At 42.6% G+C, this 25,547-nt stretch overlaps 1 protein-coding gene across 5 annotated transcripts in view; it reads left to right on the top strand.

The window, feature by feature from the left end:
* Positions 1–25,547, top strand: part of LOC145392977 (uncharacterized) — a 101,731-nt gene that overhangs the window by 1,105 nt on the left and 75,079 nt on the right. For 2 of the 5 annotated variants that reach the window (XM_080267272.1, XM_080267273.1), the window contains exons 2-3: positions 14,152–14,329; positions 16,434–16,630. In XM_080267272.1, coding sequence (XP_080123398.1) covers positions 16,439–16,630 — 192 coding nt within the window. In that variant the 5' untranslated portion in view covers positions 14,152–14,329; positions 16,434–16,438. Of the gene's footprint in view, positions 1–14,151; positions 14,330–14,367; positions 14,530–16,433; positions 16,631–25,547 lie in introns of those variants that run through there. The other 3 variants (XM_080267274.1, XM_080267275.1, XM_080267271.1) reach the window with 2 other exon arrangements.

Below are 25,547 nucleotides of genomic sequence, written 5' to 3'. Positions count from 1 at the left end.
TACGGTGTAGGTATATGTGCGGGAGTCAGTGAGAATGAGAGGGCAAGAGAGGGAGTATGTCTGATGATAAGCAAGAAGTGGAAGGAGAATATAAGAGAGTATGGAACAGTGGGTGCAAGGATTGTATGGGTGAGGATGAAAGTAGGTATACAAGCATGGGCGATTGTATGTGTGTATGCTCCAACAGAGGATCGAGTGGCAAGAGTGAAAGATGAGTTTTGGGGCGAGAGTAGAAGCATGTATGGACAAGTTTGAGAGGAGCGAGAGAGTGCTGTTGATTGGAGACATGAATGGCAAAGTCGGGAATGTACGAGTGGATGGAGTGGTTGGTCAGTGGGGGTGTGCCAGCAGAAGTAGATGGGAATGGTAGTGCTTTGGTGGACATCTGTGCTGGTAAGGGGTTGGCAATACAACACCTACTTTCTGCCATAAGATGATCCACCGGTATACATGGAGAGAAATGAGGAGGATGGATTGTGAACTTGTTGAACTAAAGGCAAGGAAAGACTACGTAGGTGTGGATGCGAGAATGAGAAGACAAAAGTTGGATGCAAGGTGTGGAGAGGGTGGGGGGAATGGAGTCTCGGACCATCACTTAGTGATGGCCAAGGTAGAGCTGCAAAGAAAGTGGTTGAGGAGGCGAAGGGAAGACAGGAGGAAACAGCTCCTGTGAGAAGAGTGGAGAAATTGCAAGATAGTGAGAAGAGGACAGAGTATAAGAGCATAGTGGAAGAAAGATTGGGATGGTCTGATCTAGAGCAGCTGGTAGTGGCGGACGACATATGTAAGATATTCACGGAAGAGATAAGCGCAGCGTGTGAGGTGGTTTGTGGAGTGAGGAGGAGATGCAATGGTGTTCAAGGGACAGCATGGTGGAATGATGAGGTGAAACGAGCTGTGGAACAAAAAGAATAAGGCATATGGTGAATGGTTGGCGGGTAGAGGTAGGGGAGAAGATGAGAGAGAGAAGAGAGAGGTATATGTGAGCAGGAGAAGGGAGGTTAAGAGACTGGTGAAGGAGAGTAAGAAGAAAAGTGGATGAAGAGTTTGGGAGGAATCTGAGTGTGAAATGGAGGGAGAGTAAGAAATTGTTTTGGAAGGAGGGTAAAGAAAGTAAGGATGTGTGAAAGGGGAAATAGTAGGGGAGTGAAAGATAGGAATAATAGATTGTTGGTAGAGAAGAGAGAGAAATTGAGGAGATGGAAGGAGCACTTTGAGGATTTGTTGAATGTAGAGAGTGAGAGCAGTGTGAGTATAAGTGGTTGGGGAATGGCTGGGAGAAGAAGAGATGAGAGGAGGGAGGAAGAGATCAGTAGGTCGGAAGTAGTGGAAGACGATGAAGAAGATTAAGCTGGGAAAGGCCCCAGGAATTGATGAGTATGTGGTGAAATGCTTAGGTATGGGGGTGAGATTGTTGTGGAGTGGATATGGAAGTTGTGTAGATTGGCTTGGGAAGAGGGAAGGGTTCCAGAGGACTGGAAATCAGGTATAATTGTTCCTCTGTACAAAGGAAAAGGGGAGAGAGAAGTATGTGGTAACCATAGGGGTATTTGCCTTCTTAGTGTGACTGGTAAAATATATGGTAGAATACTCATTGATAGGGTTAGGCATATGACAGAGGAGCTAGTTGGAGAAGAACAGGGGGGGATTTAGGAAGGGAAAAGGTGTGTGTAGATCAGATATTTGTTCTAAGATGTTTAGTGGAGAAGTATCTAGAGAAGGGAAGGAAAGTGTACGCTGCCTTCATGGACTTGGAGAAAGCTTATGACAGAATAGATAGGAAAGGTATGTGGAAGGTATTAAGAATATATGGAGTGGAGGGGAAATTGTTGAGTGCTGTGAAGAGTATGTACGAGGGAGCTAGGGCTACGGTGCGAGTGGATGGTGAGCTGAGTGAGTTCTTTGATCTCAATGTGGGACTGAAACAGGGGTGTGTAATGTCTCCATGGCTGTTTAATATATATATGGATGGGGTCGTAAAGGAGGTACAAGGTAGGGCAGTGGATGTGGGGGTGGCCCTAACGAATGAGGGTGAGATTTGGAAGCTTCCGGTGTTGCTGTTTGCTGATGATACAGTATTGTTGAGTGAAGATGAATGGGAGTTGCAAGGTTTGGTGAATGAATTTGGGACAGTGTGTAGGAGGAGGAAGCTGAAAGTTAATGTAAACAAAAGTAAAGTTATGGTGTTTGAGAGGAATGAAGTCACAGAGTGTGCAGTGAGGTTGGATGGTGAGGATATGGAGAATGTGAGTGCATTCAAGTACTTGGGTAGTGTGATGAGTAAGGATGGAACTTTGGGGGATGAAGTGCGTGAAAGGGGTACAGCAGGGAAGGAAGGTTGTAGGCATGCTGAAAGCAGTGATGAGAAATAGGGAAGTGAGTATGGAAGTTAAGAAGTCTCTGCATGATGGTATTGTGATCCCTACCCTGACGTATGGAAGCGAGGCGTGGACCTTGCAAGAGGGGAACAAGTCAAGAGTGAGAGCAGTGGAAATGAGTTACTTGAGAGGAGCATGTGGAGTGACATGGAGGGACAGGTTGACGAATGAAGAAGTGAAGGAACGTTGTGGGGTAGATGTGGATGTGGTTGAAAAGATTAGGAGAAATACACTGAGGTGGTTTGGACATGTGGAGAGGATGGAGAGTGAAAGACTGACTAAGAGGGTGTATGTGGGTGAGGTGGAGGGAGGGAGAGGGAGGGGTAGACCGAGGATGAGGTGGAGGGATGGAGTTGAGAGGTATATGAGGGAGGGGGGGGTGAGTTGGGGGGAGGGGAGTCAAATGGTGGGTGACAGAGTGACTTGGAGGCGTTTTGTCTGCGGCCACCCTTTGCGGGATTAGGGCGTCGGGCTATAGATAGATAGATAGATTTATAATAGTGTCTATGGAAATATTTATGGGTAAACATACACTTTATTTGAGAATGTAGAAGCACTTTACCAAACTGGTTCTTCTTCCTGCTAGTCTGTTATATTTTTCAGATTATCTCTGGGATGGTAAAGGAACGCTTCTTGTTAAATCCATTTCCTCGTTTTTAGCTATTCTTCTGTGACAACTCGTTTGATTCGTCAGTGTTATGGCGAAAGAGACTGCACAAACCTAAGTGTTTAACAAGATCAACTCTGATGTAGCTTAACTCTACCTAATAATTTCACCTAACCTAAGCTGCATTTAGGATATTGAGAAACAAAATCCACCTTAGAGTACATTGAGTGAGTTTCTTCCGCCAAGCCAGAAAGGAAACAGTCATAGGTACGGCTTAACCCGTTAACTGCTCTATACAGCCTGGGCTGGTCCGAGTGTGACTGCTCAATACAGCCTTGGCTGCGCAGGTGAATTTCGAATATAGTGCCATGGTGACCAAGGCTGACCCATGCAAGCATGTTTGAGCCTTCAAAACCGAAACCGAAAACCATACGTTCCAATAGGGAATCAGACACTTCAATGTTCATCCATGGCTTTATCAAGGTACCGTAAATATTGAGCTGATATTTTGTTACTATGTACTTTGGCATGTGTTCTCTCAATTCCTAAGACAAAATTTGGCCTTTGGGAAATTTCATTTTTACCCCTATGTCTGCACCACGGACACCTCCCTAAACCTGCCATGTGCAGTTAACGGGTTAAGGAACATGGTGATAAAAACACTGGGAAATTTTCAGCAGGAAAAGGTAATTTACAACACAGGTAATAGAAAAATACAAAAAACAGAAGAAATATGAATTAAATTGGTAAGGTCCTTCCACTACGGTACCTCAAGGAAAGCATACCGGTACACTTGCCTAGTTGTGTTATTGAAGATTGTATAATTCATTTATACTCCCAATAACATTTGTTAGCTACTAAAGAGCACCAGGTTAGGTTTGTCAACTTCAGCAGTTGTGTCCTGCAGAGGGCAGTGAGTTTAGTCAAATGGAAAACTCATTCATCCCCTGACCATTCAAGTTAGTTAGGTTAGGTCATTATTATTATTAATTACGGTACTGTATTATTATTATTATTATTATCATAGTGGTAGGTGGTGGCGACCATCATCCACTCACTTGATGTAATGCTGCCTACTTCTTCCTTAGCCTTTATCATTCTTTTTCTGTGCCTGCCCTCCTCTCTTCCTATTTCTCCCATCTTTCCTGTCACTACTTAATGCTTTTCTTTCCATTACAGGTGGCTTTACATTGAGTGACAAGCCAAATGGTTTCCTGTAAGCCAAGAAACCATTTACAATGCTGGGTGGTAACCATATCAAACCATACGTGCTCCCTACGTGTCAAGTGGGTTGGTGGAGGGTTAGTGCCCCTCCCCGTAAAGCAAATAACTCGGAGTCAAATGACCACCCCGTACGGGATTATGGCATCTGGCAATAGATAGATTATTATCATCATATATTATTATTATATTTTCATGCTACCTCACACTGCCTTTTTTGTTTCTTTGTTCAGTTGAAAGATTTCCATGTGTAGTAAATTATTTGTAATTATTATTTTTATAAAAAATAATTATTAACATTGTTTAAAATGTAATATTACTGAATCATTGCAATTTACTATGAATATTATATGTATACAATATTATAATCAATATTATGTACTAATAGATTAGCATATGTCAATGATGATTGCTGTCGGAGGACCTTCAGCGGCGTGGCTGAGCAATGTAATGAGTCCATATTATAATTACAAATCATAATAGATAGATAGACAGCTCCATGCAAGCCTGGGAAAGGGAAATGATCATGCAAGTTAACTGAGGAAATGTTGACGACACATAGGAAGTAGCGAAGTCAGGGGATGATGTAGGTAGTGTGTCAGCGAGATAGCAGGGGAACAAAGCCTAATGACATACACACATACTCACACACAGGTTTCTGGAACTTTCCAACCACAGTGTAACACACGTGACACGACCCCTGTTTCACCAGAATTTAGGAAGCAGAGAGGCAGAAGGAGGCTAGCATTTGAACCAACAGGTAGTGGAGAGAGTGAACAAGAAAGAGGGGCTCAACTAGACTTACTTATTATATTGTCTCTGTAAGACATACCCTGCTCATCTTAGATTTCTCTGAAGATAATAAATTAAGATCCACTCACTGTATTCATCTTTAATTCCTACTACAAGAAATCGAGAGTGACAACTAAACAACAAACCTTCTCTACAAGTAACTACAAAGTCTTTTATGACAACATGACGGTATCGTGATACTAACCCTAACGTATGGTAGTGAAGCTTGGACATTGCTGGAAGGACACAAGTCAAGAGTGAGAGCAGTGGAAATGAGTTATTTAAGAGGAGCCTGTGGAGTCACATGGAGAGACAGGCTGACAAATGATGATATAAAGGAGCGTTGTAGTGTGGATGTGGATGTGATAGGAAGCATTAGGAGGAATACACTGAGGTGGTTTGGCCATGTGGAGAGGATGGAGGGTGAAAGACTGACGAAGAGAGTGTGAGTGACGTGGAGGGGGGAAGAGGGAAGGGGAGGCCGAGGATGAGATGGAGGGATGGGGTGGAGAGGTATGTGAGAGAGGGGGGGGTGAGTTGGGAGCGGGGCAGTGTAATGGCGGGGGACAGAGCGACGTGGAGGCGATTTGTTTGTGGCCACCCCGAACGGGATTGAGGCGTCTGGCAATAGATAGATTGGTAGATAAAAAAATGCCCTGTTTATCAGTTTTCAACCTCCCTTCCTGCAGCATAAAAAACAAAATGGACAACAATGGCAATAAAAAAGTGACAACAGCAGTGAAAAAAGTCACTCGAAACACTTGAAAACCAATATAAAAACTATTTATCTGTAGCCAGATACCATGATCCCGTTACGGGGTGACGGATGTTTTATGGGGAGGGGCTCTAGCCTTCTGCCAATCCACTTGTTGACACCTGGGGAACATGTATGGGTTGGTATAGTCTGTCTCAGGAAAGATGAGGGTAGAATATCGTCTATTTTACTCTAAAGTCACTGTCAAAGGCCGAACGCATCTGACTTAACGACCTGTGGGAATACAGGCTGGCCAGGGACAAGGCCTGAGGGCAAGAGGCACACACACACACACACACACACACACACACACACTGGTGCAGTGGTAATGTTCTCGCTTGCCAACTGGTGGACGGGAGTTCGCGCCTCGCTCAGGTTGCGAAAAGTTTCACTGACGAAGTGGGTGGTTGCTGTCCCCCTTGAGCAAGGGGACGGGTATGTGCGTGTGTGAAGGTCACAGCCTTGCCCTTAGATCGGACTATATGAGCTCTCAGCTCCCTTCCGGGAGGGTAAAAGCTGACTATCACGACCATCAAGTAATCCTGACCGACCCGGTGAATTACACACACACACACAATGAATGGGTATAAGTGACCCCCTATGCTCACAGGTCAGTATGAACTGTGGTTTCTGTTTTTGGATGCAACTTTTTTTTTTTTTTTTTTTTTTTTTTTTTTTTTTTTTTTTTAAAAAAGTGCTAAAAATAAATGAAAAATATTGGGCCAGTTATTTGTTGTATATTTAGATTTAATAGCATATTATTCCTTTTATTTTACTTTTTTTTTTTTTTTGAGCTTGATTCACCTGTCATCAAGGATTTCTAAGTTGGCATCTCAGGTCACAGCACCTCCTGACTGACTCCTGGGAGATGACAAGACAGAGTTGTCTGCAGTTTTCCCCTTGCTTCAGTCAGAGCTGGATATCCATATTCGCATTATCCTGCAGTCCACCACCCTCCTTGAGACTTGAGAGAGAGAGAAGGAGAGGGGAGGTGGCAAAGGAAGGATGGAGAGAACATGAAGGAAGGAAGGACGAGAGAGAGAGAGAGGAGGTGGCAAAGGAAGGATGGAGAGAACATGAAGGAAGGACGAGGGGAAGGAGAGAGAGAGAGAGAGGAGGCAAAGGAAGGATGGATAGAACATGAAGGAAGGAAAGGCGGTGGGAAATGAGAAGGAAAGAAGGAAGGCGAGGAAGGAAAGAGGGAAACTTTGGTCAAAATATATCGTGTATTCATTTTACTGTCAATTTTAAATTTTATGGTACCCGTCGGTGTGTGTGTGTGTGTGTATGTGAGAGAGAGAGAGAGAGTAATCGACTGTAAATGTTCCGGCAAGTACTGACAAAAGAGGGTTTACAATGGGGGGAGTGGAGGGAGGGAGTGGTGGGATGTGGAGAGAGAGAGAGAGGAGGCAAAGGAAGGATGGAGAGAACATGAAGGAAGGACAAGGGGAAGGAGAGAGAGATTGTATTTTCATTGTAAATTTTAGAGTATAATGAATATTTATTAAGGAAATGCTACTGTTGATCCTTCGATCAGTAAAACTATCGTAAATCAGTTTATGTTTTTTCATTACATTTTTTTTCATAAAGAATAGTAATAAAACAATAAAATAAAATAAAATAAAATAATTTTTCTTCTTCTTCATCTTTCATGGCTATTTCATTGGCTTCCTTACCCTAACCCTCCCCACATTCCGACCCGGGCCACTCCCATCCTTCATCCCTCCTCATATGGACCGATATCTGGGCACTGATAGATAAATAGAGGCTACACATTGTTTTATTATTTAAGCGTCGTGTGTGTGTGTGTGTGTGTGTGTGTGTGTGTGTGTGTGTGTATGTGTGTAGAGGAAAGAAAACGGAAGAGGGAAGGAGGAAGGTCCAGAATCCCAAGGGGACCTCTTAATCCTTCACACGGTCACTCGTGTTCCGATTTTGGCAAAGGCTTTGTAAAATTCTCTCCCTCATGTTTCCTGAGACAGACTATAGTGTGGTTACCACCCACCGTTGTAAATGGTTTCCTGGCTTACAGGATGCCATTAGGTCTGGCATTCAATGTAAAGCAACATGAAAAGGAAAGAAGAGCAGTAAAAGTGACAGGAAAGATGGGGGAAATAGGAAGAGAGGAGAGCAGACACAAAAGAAAAATGATAAAGATGAAGGAAGAAGTAGGCAACACTGCATCACGTGAGTGAATGATGGTCATCACCACCCAATATAAAAAAAAAGTTTATAAAAAACTGCCACAGCTACAAAAAAATGGGTATACCTAACTGATGGGTCATTGTCCCACCCAGAGCACCCCCCATGACATAAACCATCCAAACTGCCACTAAACCTAACCTTAGAAAGCCACAGCAGCGTTAGCTTTTTATTCTGTTCATCTGTGCCAAATTCGACATGGATTAGGATCCTGCGCCTGGGGCACAAGCGGTTTTAGGAATTTTTGCATTGCCGCTATCTCTTGTTCGCATCATAATACGAGCACACTGCATTATACTTAGGACATGTCACTTCCGTAGTTGTAAACCTGTGATTGCAAAATACAGTAAGACCCTACTATAACAGACCACAGTAATCACTCTAATATCCGGACGCCCAATATCCGAACATCCCCACTATCCGGACATAAGAATGTTTCATACTGTACTTTTTTCATAATATACTTACCTCATTTCACTCTATAATGTCCTTTATTGGTGTGAATAGGGTGTTAGGAGCTATGCATATGCAGTAGGAAGGTGTTTTTCTGAGTTAGGCTAGGTTAGGGTCCATAAGTACCAGTCCAGGAGCCAGTCACCAGAATGTTTATTATTGTATGAACCTACTTCTAAACCCTCATTTTATGTTTCTTTTGCATTTATTTCAGTCATTTATGTGCCTTATTGGTGTGATTTGGGTGTTAAATAGGTGCTATGCATGTCCAGAGGGAGTTGTATAGGTGTTTCTCTGAGTTAGGGTCCATAAGTACAAGTCCATAAGCTGGGGCCCAATATCCGGACAGAACCAATATCCGGACCTACCTATGGCTCTATTACGTCGGATATTGGAGTGATTACTGTAATTGGGGCCCAAGCCATTCCGAAAAACTCGAAATTCCAATACAAGCGACATCTGGACTCCCCCCTGCTAACCTGGACTTTTTCCAATATATCTGACATTAGTCCAGATCGCATGAATGGTTTTTAAACTGTTTTGACTACCATTGCGGTACTGTACTGTGTTATAACTTCACTACATTAATCAAATGGTATAATATATATAATAGTACTGTACTGTACACTGATAAGCATGTCTTTCATTTACCTGGAACTGTCTCCCTCTGTCTGTATTTCCTGCTAGCTATGATCTCCAGTCCTTCAAATGCAGTGTGTCCAGGCATCTCGAAATGATCGGATCTTGATTTTGGCTCTCTCTTGTATTTTGTTTTCCTCTTGGAAGGAACAGTTATTGTGGGCTCGTGGCCTTTGGTTCCTTCTTCCTAGCATAAAAAAAAAAAAAATTATTGTGGTGAACATACCTGAAGTGGTCAGGCAGTCCAGACTGCTTCTGGCTTTATTGGACTTTTTCCGATGTTTAGGAATTTAGTCAGGTAGCTCTTCGAGTCCGATAACAGCAAATTCCAGTCTATTGAAGTGTGTTATATCGAGGTTTTACTGTATTTCAAAGCTTGCCACATTATTTCAGTAGTTATAAACCTGTGATTGCAAAATATTTCAAAGCTTGCCACATTATTTTGATAACACCACTGGAGTATGTCCCAGTGTACTGTACTGGAGCATAACCCTTACATAATGGCGACATATTTGAAAAGATGTGCTTGTTGTCGCAGGCAAACTGAGTCACACCCAGTATGTCCAGGGTGAGTCATGTCATCACTTCTCACACTGGTTCATTCAGGAATGATTAATAGGGTGGGAGACGGTATGAAATAACAACCATAAAGATTGAGAGAGGGCATCACAGTTGCAGATCACATTTTGGTTGCTCCTGCAAGATCCAGATCCCCATACCATAGTCATGGCGAATACGGTAATTTTCATAGTGATAATGAAACACCATAAATAAGTATAGAGAAGATCCACCATTTTGATTAGATAATGTCATGTAATGCACTGGAGAACCAAAACAAAAAAAATTGTAAATTAAGCTAAGTTAGGTTAAGTTGTTAGGTTGGGTTTGGTTAGTCAGGATGAACAATTTTTTTTTTTTTTTCCGACTCTGGGCATAGGCTTCACAGCCTGCTACCAAGGCTCAGTAGTCCTCGTTCATGCCATGTACCTCTACAGTACATGACACCACTTCGGCGCTAACACCCACTGTCCATATTAAATACATGCTAGGGCTGTCTCTCACAGGACTGGTGTAATGGTATTAGCGGTGGTATTTTTAAGACATGTAGGTGGGTCTTATGGTAGATCGGTAAAGTCTGATTTAGTGACATTCAAATCCTTAAACTGTTCCCTGCCCCAGTGGGGATTTGAACCTGGGTCCGGTAGGGCTGCAGGCCACCTCTCTACCGATTGAGCCACTGCCTCCCCCAGATTAGTGATGGATTGACTTTGAAGCTGAATCAACCTAAAAGTCCAGCATGGTGGATGGCTGCATGGCACAGTTTGAAAATAAAACTGATGAGGTTGTCTTCAAATTTATGCATTTCTGCAACTTTTTCAGTTCTTTCACAATGATACAGTTCTTTCACAGATATACCTATACAGTATATTATAATTTTGCATCATTTCGTATTGTTTATAAATCGCTCCAACATACTTGCATGTGTTGACACTGGAACCTAATGCAAACATGTTGGAGCCTTTATTGAGGAAAAATACAGTTGTATGTTCTGTGCATGGGAGCTCTTCTGCAGTTTCAGTAGAATTGTTTTCCCAAAGTTTTTAGTGTAGTGCATTTAATTGTGACAACCATTTCTACTGGAATACAAATACTGTACTATATTAATCTAACCTAACCTGGTGTCTTTACAAAGAACCGTATGGCACCCTCTGTGTGAGATGCAATTTCCATCGTAATTTAAACAGACCAAAATTTTTAAAGAGAATTAAATTTGATTTGCAATGGGTATTTAGCTAGCTACGGTATAAGAGAAAAGTTACTTAGAATAATAGGTTATGTTATGGAGGTCAGTTGGGCTTTCTAATTTGGTGTAAAGTTATTATTTTGTATATTTTTATTTATTTATTTTTTTTACAAGTGGCTCATAATGACTTGTTTTTACATTTGCCAACCCAGTGACTTGACATGTGATGTTACTGCCCCAAATTGGTATTCCCAAGTCTCAGTCATTCTTAAGGTTGAATTACACAGGTATAGCTTAGGTAAAGTACCGTATGGTCTGGTTACATTAATGTAAAAAATAGCTGGTTGTATTTCACTTGTTTTCCTGCCAGGAAGTTATTGTCATGCCAGTTTATAATTATGTTTCCACCAAAAATCAACATCAGAATCAACTGTATCACATCAGAATCCATCAGAAAAACTTGTGTTTCATGACCAAAACCATTATGGACAACTTGTAAAAGTTTACTAAGAACTCTGGGATATCATTAAGTAGTTACTGTATCTTGCCTTTTATTAAGAGTTTTTGGCTTGATACAACAGTACTAGAATATGCATGCTGCATTTTGGCCTTTAGGCTACTGCTTTTTCAGTCCTAATTGGATCTCATCAGTACTAATCTATGCTACAGCTATACACCCTATCCAGTGCATCGATAACTGCTGCTTCGCCAGACTGAACACAAGAAATAGGGGAACATTCCCACAATCCGAACAATTTGAATGTCCATTGCCTAGCTAGTCTGACACCGAGCCTCTCCCTAGGTTTGAAATGAGGCTCTCCCGGTCCTCTCATCATCCCTCTATCCCCTATCTTCTTTCTCCCCTGTCCCTCCTCCATCCCCCACCACGCTCAGCTCTGCCAGGTATGTCTCCCTCCCTGTCCCCCCTGCCCTCCCCCATCCCTGGTTATCTCCTCCATCCTTCAACCCTCCCCCACCCCCACTTGGTGCACTGCCAGGCATGTCTCCCTCCCTTTCACCCTGCCCTCCTCCACCCCTGGTTATATGTGTGTGTGTGTGTGTGTGTGTGTGTGTGTGTGTGTGTGTGAGAGAGAGTGGTGAGTGAGTAGTGAGTGAAACTGGGGGCAGGGGGGGGGGTGAGAGAGTGGTGAGTGAGTAGTGAGTGAAACTGGGGGCAGGTGTACTAAAGCAGTTTGGCTATCTTGTCTCCTTCCCTGTCCCCCCACCCTCTCCAACCCCCAATTGTCTCCATCCCCCACCCCTGCTTGTCTCCCTCCCCATCCCCCTGCCCTCCCCCATCCTTGCTTGGCGCACTGCCAGGCATGTCTCCCTCTTTTTCCTCCTGCCCTCCCCCACCCCTGCTTGCCTCCCTCCATCCCCCCACCATCCCCAACCCTCACTTGTCTCCTGTGTGTGTGTGTTCTTACCTAATTGTATCTGTATAGGAATGAGTCAAGCTTGTACTGTCCCGTGCATTAAACCACTTTTATTGTACATACCCTTGAATTTGTGAATAGTTTTGGCACTTACTACTTCATTCGATAGTGCACTCCACTGATCAGTTGCCCTGTTTGGGAAACTGAATTTCCTTACTTCTTTATCACCTCTCTTTTTATGTAGTTTTTTGCAGTGTCCTCTTGCTGATGCTTCCACATAGGCTATATATTCATTTATGTCTATTTTCTCTTTCCTTGAGGTGCATTTATATAGCATAATTATGTCTCCTCTTTTCCTTCTTTCCTGTAGTGTTGGTAGATTCAGTTTGTCTGATCATTTTTCATAGCTTAGATCCCTTAAGCTTGGTATCCATCTTGTAGCTGCCCTTTGTGCCTTTTCAGTTTTATCTATGTGTTTTTTGAGATGAGAATTCCATACTACTGATGCATATTCTAGGGTTGGTCTGGTGAATGATGTTATTATCTTTCTCAACAAGTCTTCATTTATATATTATGTGAATGCTATTCTCATATTAGCAAGCAGTGTATACATGTTACGTACCTTCTCACTGATATAGGGCCGATTCCACAGTTGTTTGTAGTGGTTTGCAAGCACCCAAACAAAAGAAACTGAACTGTGTAAATGACTTATGACTGAATTATATGATGATTTTGGTGACTAAACTATGTAGCAATCTTAATTATCTAACCATTTGACAGGGGTAGTGAAAGTGGATACTGAACTTTTTGGAAAAAATGTAGTTATTAAGTGTGGTTGGGGAGGAAGCAAACAAACGAAAACTACTGTGGAATCGCCCCATAGTCATCTAGAGATAGTCTGTTATTGATAATTACTCCTAGGTCCTTCTCTCTTTCTGATATGTGTAGGGTTGATCTTCCCTACTTATAATCCCGGTCTGGTCTCTCCTCACATTTAGCAAATTTAATTACATGACACTTGTCCACATTGAATTCCATTTGCCATTTATTGCTTCATTCATGAAGCTTGTTTAATTCCTCTTGCAGCTTTTTGCAAGAATATGTGTTAGTAATTTTCCTTTGAATTTTTGCATCATCCACAAACATATTTAGATAGCTTCCATTTCTAGTGATACTGTCTGTGTCATTTATATATGCTAAAAACAACTGGTGCCAGCACCTAGCCCTGTGGCACTCTGCTGGTCACTTCATGATGAGTAATTTCCCCTTAATATTGTTCTCATTTCCCTTTTTCTAAGAAAATCCTGCATCCTACAATTCATATTGCCTTGGATACCTCCTTGATGGTACAGTTTCCATAAAAGTCTTTGGTGCGGTACTCTGTCAAATCAATCAATCAATCAATTGCCAGACGCCATAATCCCGTAAGGGGTGGTCATTGACTTTGAGTTATTTGTTGTACGGGGAGGGGCACTAACCTCCACCAACCCACTTGTTGACACGTAGGGAGCACGTATGGTTTGGTTATAAGGTTACCACCCAGCGTTGTAAATGGTTTCTTGGCTTACAGGAAACCATTTGGCTTGTCACTCAATGTAAAGCCACCTGTAAAGGAAAGCAAAGCAATAAGAAAAAGAGACAGGAAAGATGGGAGAAATAGGAAGAGAGGAGGGCAGCCACAGAAAAAAACAAAAACAAATAAAGGCTGAGGAAGAAGTAGGCAGCACTACATCAAGTGAGTGGATGATGGTCGCCACCACCTACCACTATGCTTTCTTAAAATCTATTTAGATACAGTCCACCCATCCTTCTCTTTTCTGTAATGTTTCCGTAACCCTATCATAGTAGCTTAATAGATTAGTAACACATGATTTTCCCTTTTTAAAACTGAACTGCCTCTCTGTTATCATACTCTGTTCTTCTAGATGTTTTACCTAAACTTTCCATGTCAGTTTTTCTAGTATCTTACTTACAACACTGGTCAGAGAGCCGCTTCACCACTGTCCATCTCCTCTTCGGTGGTGGTGGAGCTGTATGGTGAGGTGGTGATGGGTTCTCCTCATTCTCCGAGGAGATGTCGCTGTCACCCTCCTTGGTAGCAGGAGAGTGATACCACTCATCACTATTCCCGTCATTACTCCCCACCATACTCTCCACCTCCAGGTGAGACCCAGTTCGGTCCTCGTCGCTCTTCCCTCCATGGGAAACAGCTCTGCCCTGATCTCAGGGCTGGTGAGCGGCCAATGGGGCCGGGGAGGGCGGCGCTGTGTGGAGGTAGGTGCAGGGAGAAAGGTGGAACTCGGACGTCCACTCATCACAGAAGTGCGTGGTGTACTGACGTGTGAGGTGTATGGGAATGTTGGGTAGGTCAATCTGAAGACGTTTAAAATGTTCATTCACTTCCCAAAAATTTTCGCCATTTTTTTATAGGCCACACCCAAACGATGTCTGCAGCCATGTATTGGCTAAGCATCATTCGACACCGGCAGCCACAAAGGGGTTAAATAACCATGATGATGTTGACAGCCCTGTCTCATTCATGCTTTTACCTTACACCAATTCTTAATCTGCCTTTCACACACACAACTTTTACTGCCTTCTGTAACCTCCCCATGACTTTAGATAATAACAGTTTTCACAAACCCTTCCAGTCAGCTTTTGTTTTATAATTTTTTCACACCACGAAGGCAGTGCAAAATTTTCTCTTCTTCATCGGATGCTTTTCAGCTAGCTTTATTCATTGCGGGTTCTCCTGGACCATACTTCCCAGTTGAGTGGCACTGAAACCATACTGGAGTGTGGACTTTCTTTACTTTTATCAAACTCAGTCCAGTACTGCATATTGTAACATGAAAAAAATCTGGACTAATGAATGGATAACACGTATTATATTAATAAACAGTCAGCTTCATCCCATTGTACAGCTCAGCCTCGCTTTACAACAGAAAACCAGTTAGATGGAAATTGTATATAAAATGTAGGGATCATAGCAATTGTATAAGTGAAATCAGCAATCGGATATCAAAAAATGGTGCTTTATAGAGGATTTTAGTGATCATTTAAACAAAAATGGAAATTGTATATTAACCCACCGCGTGCCAGTGCTGTTTTAAAACGGTCAAAAATAAAAAACATCACTGACCGCATTCTTCAAGATTTGCGGGTAAAAATTGGCAGGCATGTAAGGTAATTGTTCCTCTACTATCTCTCAGGCTGTCAAGGCCATACACTCACTCGCTCCCTCCCCTCGCGCTTACTCTGCCTTACTCTGCCTGTGTGCCTCACCCGGTGCTGTACATAGCGAAGGGATTTTGTAAATATTTTCATGTAAGTGTAAGTTGTAAATATTTTCTTGTAAGTGTAAGAACTATATAGTGAAGTCAAGTTGTAAATACCTTCTTGTACGTGCCAGGACTGTACGTAATGAAGTCAGGTTGTACCTGTCTTCCATTAAGTGTAAGATAAGGCATTCACAGTGAGAAAGACATGCAAATTGTGATAAATTCTGAAGTAATAAGTGATCAGAAAAGTTTACTGAACATTGCTATACCTTCCTAGCATAAATACCTGAGTGTACCATACATAGAAAACGGCTTTCTCTCACGTACTTGTTGAGCGTGTTAGAGTGGCTATACCTGCAAACGAGTATGCAGGACTGAATAAAACCGATTTCCGACCCTCGGTGAGCATTTTAATGGCAAAATTCGTTGTTTCCACATCAAAATCTATCATTTTAGCCAAAAAAAAAAAAAGGTTGAAAAATGGCCGGCACTGAGGTGACCCAGAGGGCTAAAAATGGCCGGCATGTGGCAGGTTAAAAAAAAAATGTGCTGAAATTTTGTGATTGTATAAGCAAACTTTCTTAAAATGAAGTTGATGTCTTAGGTACCTTTTTCTGTCATTGCTGTGATGTTTTTACTCATTTTAAGAGAGATCACTAATGTTTTTATTGCAGGACAGCAGCTGGAGTTATTGCTTGCTGTCTCACACATTTTCAAGGCACCTGTTAATGTATAGCCTGCCCACAACATTACTCTGCTGGGGAGTAGGGTATCTCTTGCAGAATGACACTCTGACAGCAGCATGGATATTTTATCAGCTTGCTACTGGGGTTCTGGGAGAGTCCTGAAATTAATACTGATGCAGATTCCAATATTATTTGTCTCCATGTTACAGAGGGATTTGAATATCTCATTAAGTTTTTCAGCTTAATAGTTCTGTGATTGCTTAGCATTTTCTGTGAATTATATCCACTGGCATTCCACAGGAACCATGTCACTTGGGCAGCTTACTGCAAACTACACTGACTCAGAGGGAGAGGATGAGGACCGGTTAAGTGATGACATTTCACGCAAATCAACCCCTTTAGGTGGGACCAGAGTGTCAGAGCTACGTGATGAAGGCAGCCGGCGAGGCACTCCACTAAGTGAAGAATCAGTTGGCTCAAGCACACCACAGAAAAAGGCAAGCCCATTCTTAGTACATCGTCAAATGCAGTATAGTTCCTGCAAATTGTTTCTTTTGTTAAGTACAGTGGTCCCATGGTTATTGCATGTAATTGGTACCGAGCCTAGTGTGTAATAGTAAAATTGCATGACAGTGAAAATGCTGAACCTGTGGAATTTGTCTTAATTAGAACTGGGTACTGCACTCGTAAACCCAGATTTTCCTCTTTACAACAATTGTGGTAAGTAATAGAAACACACACAGGCATGGTTAGGTTAATAGAGTGTGATGAAAATGGCTCGGTGAGATAGAAACACGTATCATAGAGAGACCTCAGGTGGGCTTGAGGCACGGGGGCGGAGAGATAGTGACCTTGACCATCAGGGATTAACTCCTCAAGTAGGGGCACATCCTTGAATCTCATTAAACCATCAGAAACCACAGTTACTACACCATCATTATTGGCAGTAACCAGCTCAGGTGTGTGATAATGATTTTTTTTTGTTTTTTTCTGAAAAATGCACAATAACAGCAAGAGTGCAGATCTTTATCTTGATAATGAAAACTGGCATAACCAAATGCACAAAAACCAAGGGATCACTATGTCATTATTTTTATTGTGGTAGGTGGTGGCAGCCTCCACCCACTCATATCATGTAGTGCTGCCTACTTCTTCCTTCACCTTTGTCTTCCTTCCTCTCCCTGCTTTTTATTACTCCTCTTTCCACTTCACTTAGCTCAACACTAAGTGGCAAACCTAGTAGTTTCCCATAACCAGGAAATCATTTACAACTCTGTGTGGTAGCTATATAACCAGATAACAGCATGATGTGGAGCTTCCTGTGGTGCCCCTGATAGCTGAATGGAGAGATGCATCCATCTAAGAACCAAACCTCCACACTTTTCCCAATGCCTCACTGCGGGGAGGTGGTGTCCACCACACAGAAGCATCATTTCATCGCATTTTACAACCCCGCAGCGGTTTCTTGCCTGTGGTTGATGCACCTGCTCAGCCAGGCATATCGGGTTACTCCTCAACAACAACAGAATTATCTTATATTTCCATTATTTATATACTGGATTAATATATAGTCCATTCACTTAATATGCAAATTTCTGTGACGCAAATGGCTAGAGCACGACAGGGGGGTGGGGAAAAAAAATTCAGTAGTGCACGAATTGGTTTTGAAAATGTGAAATCTGGGCGGCAAAGTGAGCCTTATCTGGTGTCGCACCACAGAGCGCGACCTACCCTTGTAGAGCACTCAAGGAAGTGACATGGGTCATGATGTTAGCGTCAGTCACGATGTCACAAGCCATGGCTGTGGGTAGTGAAAATCTGCCGATCCGAAACATAAGCAAAATTCTGGCAGCCTTTGACGAGTTTAAAGATGAAGTGACAAAGAACAAAAACTTTAAAGTGAGAGCTCAAGAGGCTCTGGATGCCATGGAAAACAGCCTCCTTTACTGCTGAGACAGGCATGCCAAGGAAGTGAACTGAAGGCATCAGACTTTGATCACCACCTCCTGTACTCCACCACAAGAAGATGATCCAGTGTCCTTAACATCAGCCGGAGATGATGACGATAGAGCATTAGTTGTGTCTGCCTTGGACTTTGAGGGGTTCATAACTGATGTTGAGCCTGATGGTGGTGGTGGTGATGGAGTCTGGTGGTGTGGAGGATGCTGGGGCTGGGGCACAATTACTGCCTCAACTTGCCTCGTAACCCCATCTCTTCAAGTCAGCTAAGCCTTTACTGCATAAATTTTAAGGTAAGTGACTGTTGTGTGGATTATGCTTACTGTGCACATGTGTTTAATATCCCAAAATACAGAGGCAAAATGATAGACTAGGGGACAAACGGGTGACTTTTGAGGCAGCCACCCCACCAATTAGAATTTTTCCTATAAAATATGTTATTTGTAAAACAAAATTTCTAGAGAGCGAGAACTTCTACCCCCCAAATTCTCGTGTATTAAGCGAATAGACTGTGTGTGTGTGTGTGTGTGTGTGTGTGTGTATACATCCACCACAAATTGACTTAGGACCTTTACACAGAATTGCTATGGGAGAGTTGTCTGTCTTTGCTTTATGTTTCCACCTCTACCAAGTGAATTTTGGGGGCAAGAAGTAACTTGCAACTCCTCTGGTGTTGGCGGTAGGTGGTGAAACAGCTCGTCAGTGCTTGCCCAGAAACGAGAGTGGGAATATATGTTCCCATTGCTCCAAGTTTGCACGTCCCTCTTTTTTTGTATGCATTACTGTTTGCCCCGTCATTTTCCTAGAGTCGAGTTTTCATGCCTGGAAAGTACTGGTCAAGGGATGAGAGGGTCCGTAGCATTGCATGAAGGCAGGATAATGTCCCTATCAACATGATTTGTGAACGTACTGGATGCGCAAACTTTACCGTCATGAAGATTCTTACTGCAGCGCGCGGCCTGCCACCTGATGTCGTACGAGAGCACAAGCATGGCGGTGGACGACTTGTAGAGGTACAGATACGTTTCTGAAAAGGGAAGTAATCAAGAATCCTCGACTGACAGTAGCAGAATTGAAGAGAATGTATCCCCAGCTGTTACAAGACGTCTCAATTCAAACTCTCAAACACCGCATGCAGAAGGAGCTGGGTTTTGCCAAGCTGCACCACCCAAAAACATGCTTCTCACTGAACACGTGGAAAAGTAGCGCATTCTGTTTGCCAAGAAGTATGCACACTGTACATCGGATGAGTGGAGAAAAGTTACGTTTTCCAATGAAAGCACATTTCAAGTGTTCCAGGTGTGCTCTGCCAAGGTTCGTTGCCCTGCCACCCACAGTCGATATGACCCTGCTTACATGGTGCCAACTGTTAAGCACCCACAATCAGTAATGGTATGGGGGTGTTTCTCAAATGAAATGGGAAGGGGGGGCCTCTACTTTCTTCCTAAGAACTTGATGATGGATGGTGGCTGATACATTCAAGTTCTGAAAGATCATTTGTTAAACTTTTTTGCTATTCATGGGTGCGAGTTTTTCATTCACGATTCGGCTCCTTGTCACAAGTCAAGAAAGGTGACAAAATGACTTCAGGATAAATAGATTGAGGTCCTTGACTGGCTTGGCAACAGTCCGTATCTAAAACCGATAGAAAACTGCTGGGCAAAGATGAAGAAAATCATGGCAGAGAAGAAGACACCCAATCTGGACAACCTCAAGACTGAACTGACAAATGTTTGGTGCAAAGAAATGTCCTTAGACTACTTTAAAGAACTAAGTGATTCTATGCCAAAACGCATCCAACTGGTCCTGAAAACAAGGGAAACATGATTTCATAATAATGAATGGCATTTTATGAACAAACATTGTGATATACTATGATTTCTGTGTTTTTTAATACCGTGTGGGGGGAGGTCCTAAGTCAATTTGCAGTAGCTGTATATATATATATTTATCTATCTATCTATCTGTCTATCTGTCTATATATATATATATATATATATATATATATATATATATATATATACATACATACATACATACATACATACAGTAAAATCTCACATTTCGACAGTTTAGAATTCGATGATTCGAATTTAGATGCATTTTGGAGTGGTCTGCCTACCTCACTTTTCAATGCAAAATCGCGAATTTTGATGCTGTCATGGACTTCATAAGCAGAAACAGTCAAAGATCATCACCTTCCTCAGGCCAATTACTAGGGGTTGCAAGATATAACCATCCAAGAGGGTGAGGGGGAAGATGTTGACACTGCAGATGTCCAGATACTCAAGGATGATTTTCATTTTGAGGAATTTGGGTTGGATACCTCCACAGAGGAGGCTACTTCAACTAAGTGGTCCACCCCTGCCACACACCACCAACACCAGCCAGCCAAGTGATAATATTCCATAACCTAAGGTTAGTACTGTATTGTACAGTGTGCTGTAACTACTGTAATAAAAACTGTGACAGGATACTGACAAACTGTAACAAATTTTGCTGTATTCTACACTACAGTACAGTATGGCAATACAGTGCAGAACTACAGTTACTTAACCAGATTTATAGTTCATAAAATTTCCAGGGAGTGTGGGCAAAAATATCATGATTTTACGTAGTGAAGCTGGGAGGCCCTGGACCAAAATTGATTTTTCCTATAAGAAGTTCAGTTTAAATTTCGATGTTTTGAATTTAGATACGGTTTTTTGGTACATACGTCCATCAAAATTTGATATTTTACTGTATATGAATATATATATATATATATATATATACCGGGTATACAGTAATCCCTCCAATATCCAACATAATAGAGCCATAGGCAGGTCCGGATAGTGGTCCTGTCTGGATATTGGGCCCCAGCTTATGGACTAGTACTTATGGACCCTAACTCAGAAAAACACCTATACAACTCCCTCTGGACATGCATTGTACCTATTTAAGACCCAAATCACACCAATAAGGGACATAAAAGACTGAAATAAATGCAAAAGAACCATAAAATGAGGTTTTAGAGGTGAGTTTATACAATATTAAACATTCTGGGTACTTATACAAGTCCTTGGCTCCTGGACTGGTTTGAACCAGTTTGCAGTCCACAGTTAATCCTCTGCACTCTAAATTCTAATTTCTTAACACTGCACAACACTGTAAATTCCTGTGTGTTCTAGTGGCGAGGTATTGCAGTTTATTTACTGTTATTCACAAAAAACAAGCACCTGTGGCTTGCACTGCTATGAGCATCTGCTCTCGATCGGAGTTTGGCTGTGACTGTTGATGATGGCGGGGTAATAGAGTTGCCAGATCTCAACGGCCACATTACCAATCTCCTCAACTTTCATTACCAAATTTAACTTTTCATTACCAAATTCGTAAAGCTAGCATTTATTCTTCACTAATTATATATACAAGTGGAAATACATGTAATCACTCTCCTTATAATTAACACCATGTTGATTATTTTCACGCTATGTAGGGTAGCAGATTAATCAGAGAGAGCAAACAATCCACCATCTCCATCCTGTGTATCCTCATACATGTGAAAAATCCATTTGGTAATGCATTATTCTGATTCATTACCAAACGAATTTTTCATTACCAAATTGTCCCACACTTGGTAATGAAAAATACCAAATGGCAACCCTGACAGGGGAGGGGGGAAGGAGAGGAAGGAAAGGGGGAAGGGACCATGGGGAGGATGCAGCGGTGCTCTATCGGACGTCGGAGGAATGACGCGCCACAACAATGCTTTCCCGTGCTGTGTGCGGCAAGTTCAAATTATGGGCGGGAAAAATTCGTTTTTTTATTTTTGGGGGGTTTTCGGACCATTTTGGGACTATTGGATCCCGGGACGATTATGTCCGGGTAGTGGGAATGTTCGGATATTGGGCGTCCAGATATCAGAGTGATTACTGTACCAAAAGTTCTTCAATTCGGCTATCACGGCTTCGGCTATAGTGCAGCCATAGCGGGACCAATTGGGCGTGATAGGCGAGGGTTGAGTGTATATATATATATACTGTATATATATCTATATCTGTCTATCTATCTATTTATCTATCTATCTATATCTATCTATCTATCTATCTATATATATATATATATATACAGTACTCGTCAGAAGTATTCAGCGTTGTCCGCCAGGCGCGCAATACTTATGGCCCAAAAAGAATCACCCATTTTTGGGGGTAAGAATTGAGCCACAAGTTTGAGCTCCGAGCATGACGTCACGGTAGCCTGAGGCCTTCCGACACGCTGGTTGGTTCCCGCCTCAGTCGCCCACGGGCTGCCTGAGAGAGAGGAACTCCGCCGAGTGTCCCTCTCAAATTGCGCCATTTTTTACCGAGTGTCCCGCAGTGTTTTGGCCTTTAAAGCTTTGTTATGGCACCTACCCGTGAACTATCGAGTGAAATCATATCCCAGATCATTGCTCTAAAGGAGGCAGGCCACCAGACAAAGGAAATTAGTGAATTGGTTTGTGTGGCACGATCGACAGTGTGTCGTTGGTGTGCGCGGTTTCGGGAGGAAAACAGTGGTGAAGTTCCCACAAAGAAACCGAGGTCTGGTAGGCCTAGGAAAACTTCCCCAAGGTCTGTTAATGTTTTAAAACGTGCAATGGAGTTTAATCCTCGTGTGAGTGCAAGGAAAATTAAGGAGAGCAACCTGGAAGTGTTTGGTGAGGTGTCAGTGAGAACAGTGTCTCGTAGGGTGCATGAGCTTGGTTACACAAGTCACAGGCCTGTGAAAAAGCCTCTTCTCTCTAGCAGCCAGAGAATTCGTAGACTTGCCTTTGCTAATAAATATCTAAACTGGGGTGAGGAGCAATGGTTGTCAGTGTTGTGGTCTGATGAGGCAACGTTTAGTGTTACCTGTAACAGAGGAGCAAGCAAAGGTAGTGACCCACTTGACCCACGGTATGTAGAAAGCACAGTTAAACATCCTGATTCACTCATGGTATGGGGTTGTTTCTCAGGGAAGGGTTTGGGGAAGCTTGTTGTACTTCCCAAGAACCTCAGAGTGAATCAGGATGTTTACCTGGAGCTTCTGTGTGATCATTTACCAGACTCCTTCAAGCTAACAGGTGCACGAGTGTTTCAGTAGGACGGTGCACCTGCTCACAAGGCCAAATCGGTCACCAATTGGCTTCGTGACTGCGAGGTATCATTCATGACAGACTGGCCAGGAAATAGCCCAGACCTCAACCAGATTGAAAACCTCTGGTACCTCGTAAAGAAGAGTTTCCAAGGGAAGGACGTGAGCTCTCTGCCTAAGCTGGAAGCCGCCATTCGTGACTCCTGGGACAAAATACCCCTCCAGCACCTCAGGAGCCTCGCCCTTTCACTTCCAAGACGTCTCAGGTCCATGAAGAAACGTAAAGGCTACCCTACGAAGCACTAAAGGTAAATAAAATGCATTATTTATATGTTTTTTCAATGTTGAAAGGTTTGTTTCTCAGGAGGGACGCAGGGCGCTCCATACTTCTGACGAGCACTGTATATACAGTAATCCCTCAATGATCCGGACATAATAGAGACAAAGTCATGTCTGGATAGTGCAACACCCTGCCACACCCAGATCTTACCTATACCCACCTCCAACCTATACCAAACTTATTTGTACAATTCCTGTTCTTAAATTGGCAGTGTTTTCTAGTCTTTCAGGATATTTAGACTTCAAAGCACACACAGGCATATCGAAAGTAATGGTAAATGCCAAGAAAACCATGCAGAAAAAACACTGAAAACCAAAAAACACTCTACCTATACATTACTGTATGTACAGTACCCCTCATTGTTTTGGTACTGTTTTCAGGTCATTCTGGCATACTTTACCATCGAAACATACATAGGAATATCCTAAATAATTTTCAACACCAGGAAAACCATGCAAAAAAAAAAAAAATCTGAAAACTAAAAGGCACCCTACTTAACCCGTCATGTCCCGAGCTATTTCGCACCTCTGACACCCCCCAATCCCAAGGTATTTTCAAAATTTTTTTTGGGGGGTAAAACCTCCGCTTTTGGTGAGAAGCATTGAAAATTCATAGAGAAATCGCTCAACCTGAGATTTAAAATACTCGATCCAGGTACCAGTACCTCCTTACCTGACTGGGTTTTCTAACAGGCTGGCACCAAAGAAAACGAGTTCTATGGGAGGGTAACTATTTCACACCACTCATAAACGGTATTTATTTATTTACTTGGTACGAATTTATATGTAGTACGAGAGTATATTGGTTTTCAAACAATAATATAGGCATTATAAGCATTGTTTCACTCACTAACTCATCACCATACCTGACCTTCTTTTGCCACATTACCTGATCATTATTTCTGACTGTTTCTTCCTGTAATGCTATGTAAACTTTGTCCTCCACATTGTCATCGATTGGGGAATCACTCTGGCCCTGAATGTCTTTACTGGCCAGGTCACTGGTAACAGGTGAATTGCCGAGACAATGGCATGAGGGGGGGAGGGGGAGGTTATGCAGTGTAAGGCATTGTCCCTGCTTGGCATCTTGAAGAGGAATAGAGGAAGGTGTCCCGTATATACGTACGAAAAATCAAGCACGAAAATTGAAAATTGTGCAAATTAGAGACCTTGCAATTGCACAACGTACCAGTACGTCGCCGGGACTGGCAAATGCAAAATGTTGCTACGTACCCATACGTCGACGGGACGGGGCGGGTTAAACACTAGTGTATGTACAGTACCCCTCCTTATTTTGGTAGTGTTTTGGGGTCATTTTGGGATATTTTGGCATCAAGACATACATAGGAATATCCAAAATATTTTTCAGTACTAAGAAAACCATGAAAAAACAAAAAAAGGAAACCATAAAACACCATACCTAAACACCACTGTATGTACAGTACCTCTCCTATTTTTGGCATTGCTTTTCAGGTCATTCTGCCATATTGTGTCCTCAAAACACACATAGGAATATCCTAAATAAATTGTAGCACCAAGGAAACGATGAAAGAAACCTAATGCTACCTGCCGAAAGACATTCGATTGGGGTACTTACCACCCAGTGCACTGCTGCCAGGCATCATAACCCACCACCTCCAGCAGGTTGTCCCATGTGGTCTAGTGGCAAACACTAATGCCTAACAGAGGTTAAAGAACTCGTCCTTGTCGTCCTCAGCCTGCTGGAGCTGGGCGATGACTGATGATGTGCAGTGCAGTGATGGTGGCGTACCCACCTCAGGAGACTCTGAAGCCAACAGCAAACTTATGTCTAACGGAGACTCAGTGGCTGTCGACGTGCTTGGTTGCAGGTCCTAAGGTGAATGGGGGAAACGAGCTGGTGGTGGTAGTAGTGGTGGTGGTGAGAATGGGCTGGCACTCATGGGGGTCACAGAATTGATGAATGAGCCGATCCTGGTCTGGCGGTAGGACCAACGATTCTGCCAGAGGATGACAGCATCCCAGACTGCCTGCAACACCATCACC

The sequence above is a fragment of the Coenobita brevimanus genome, chromosome 23, assembly GCF_032717465.1.
Source record: "Coenobita brevimanus isolate Jiangsu-jjx chromosome 23, ASM3271746v2, whole genome shotgun sequence".
In the NCBI taxonomy this organism is placed as follows: Eukaryota; Metazoa; Arthropoda; class Malacostraca; order Decapoda; family Coenobitidae; genus Coenobita; species Coenobita brevimanus.
The sequence above is the reverse complement of the archived record's forward strand: the minus strand, read 5'-3'. Positions and strand labels throughout refer to the sequence as shown.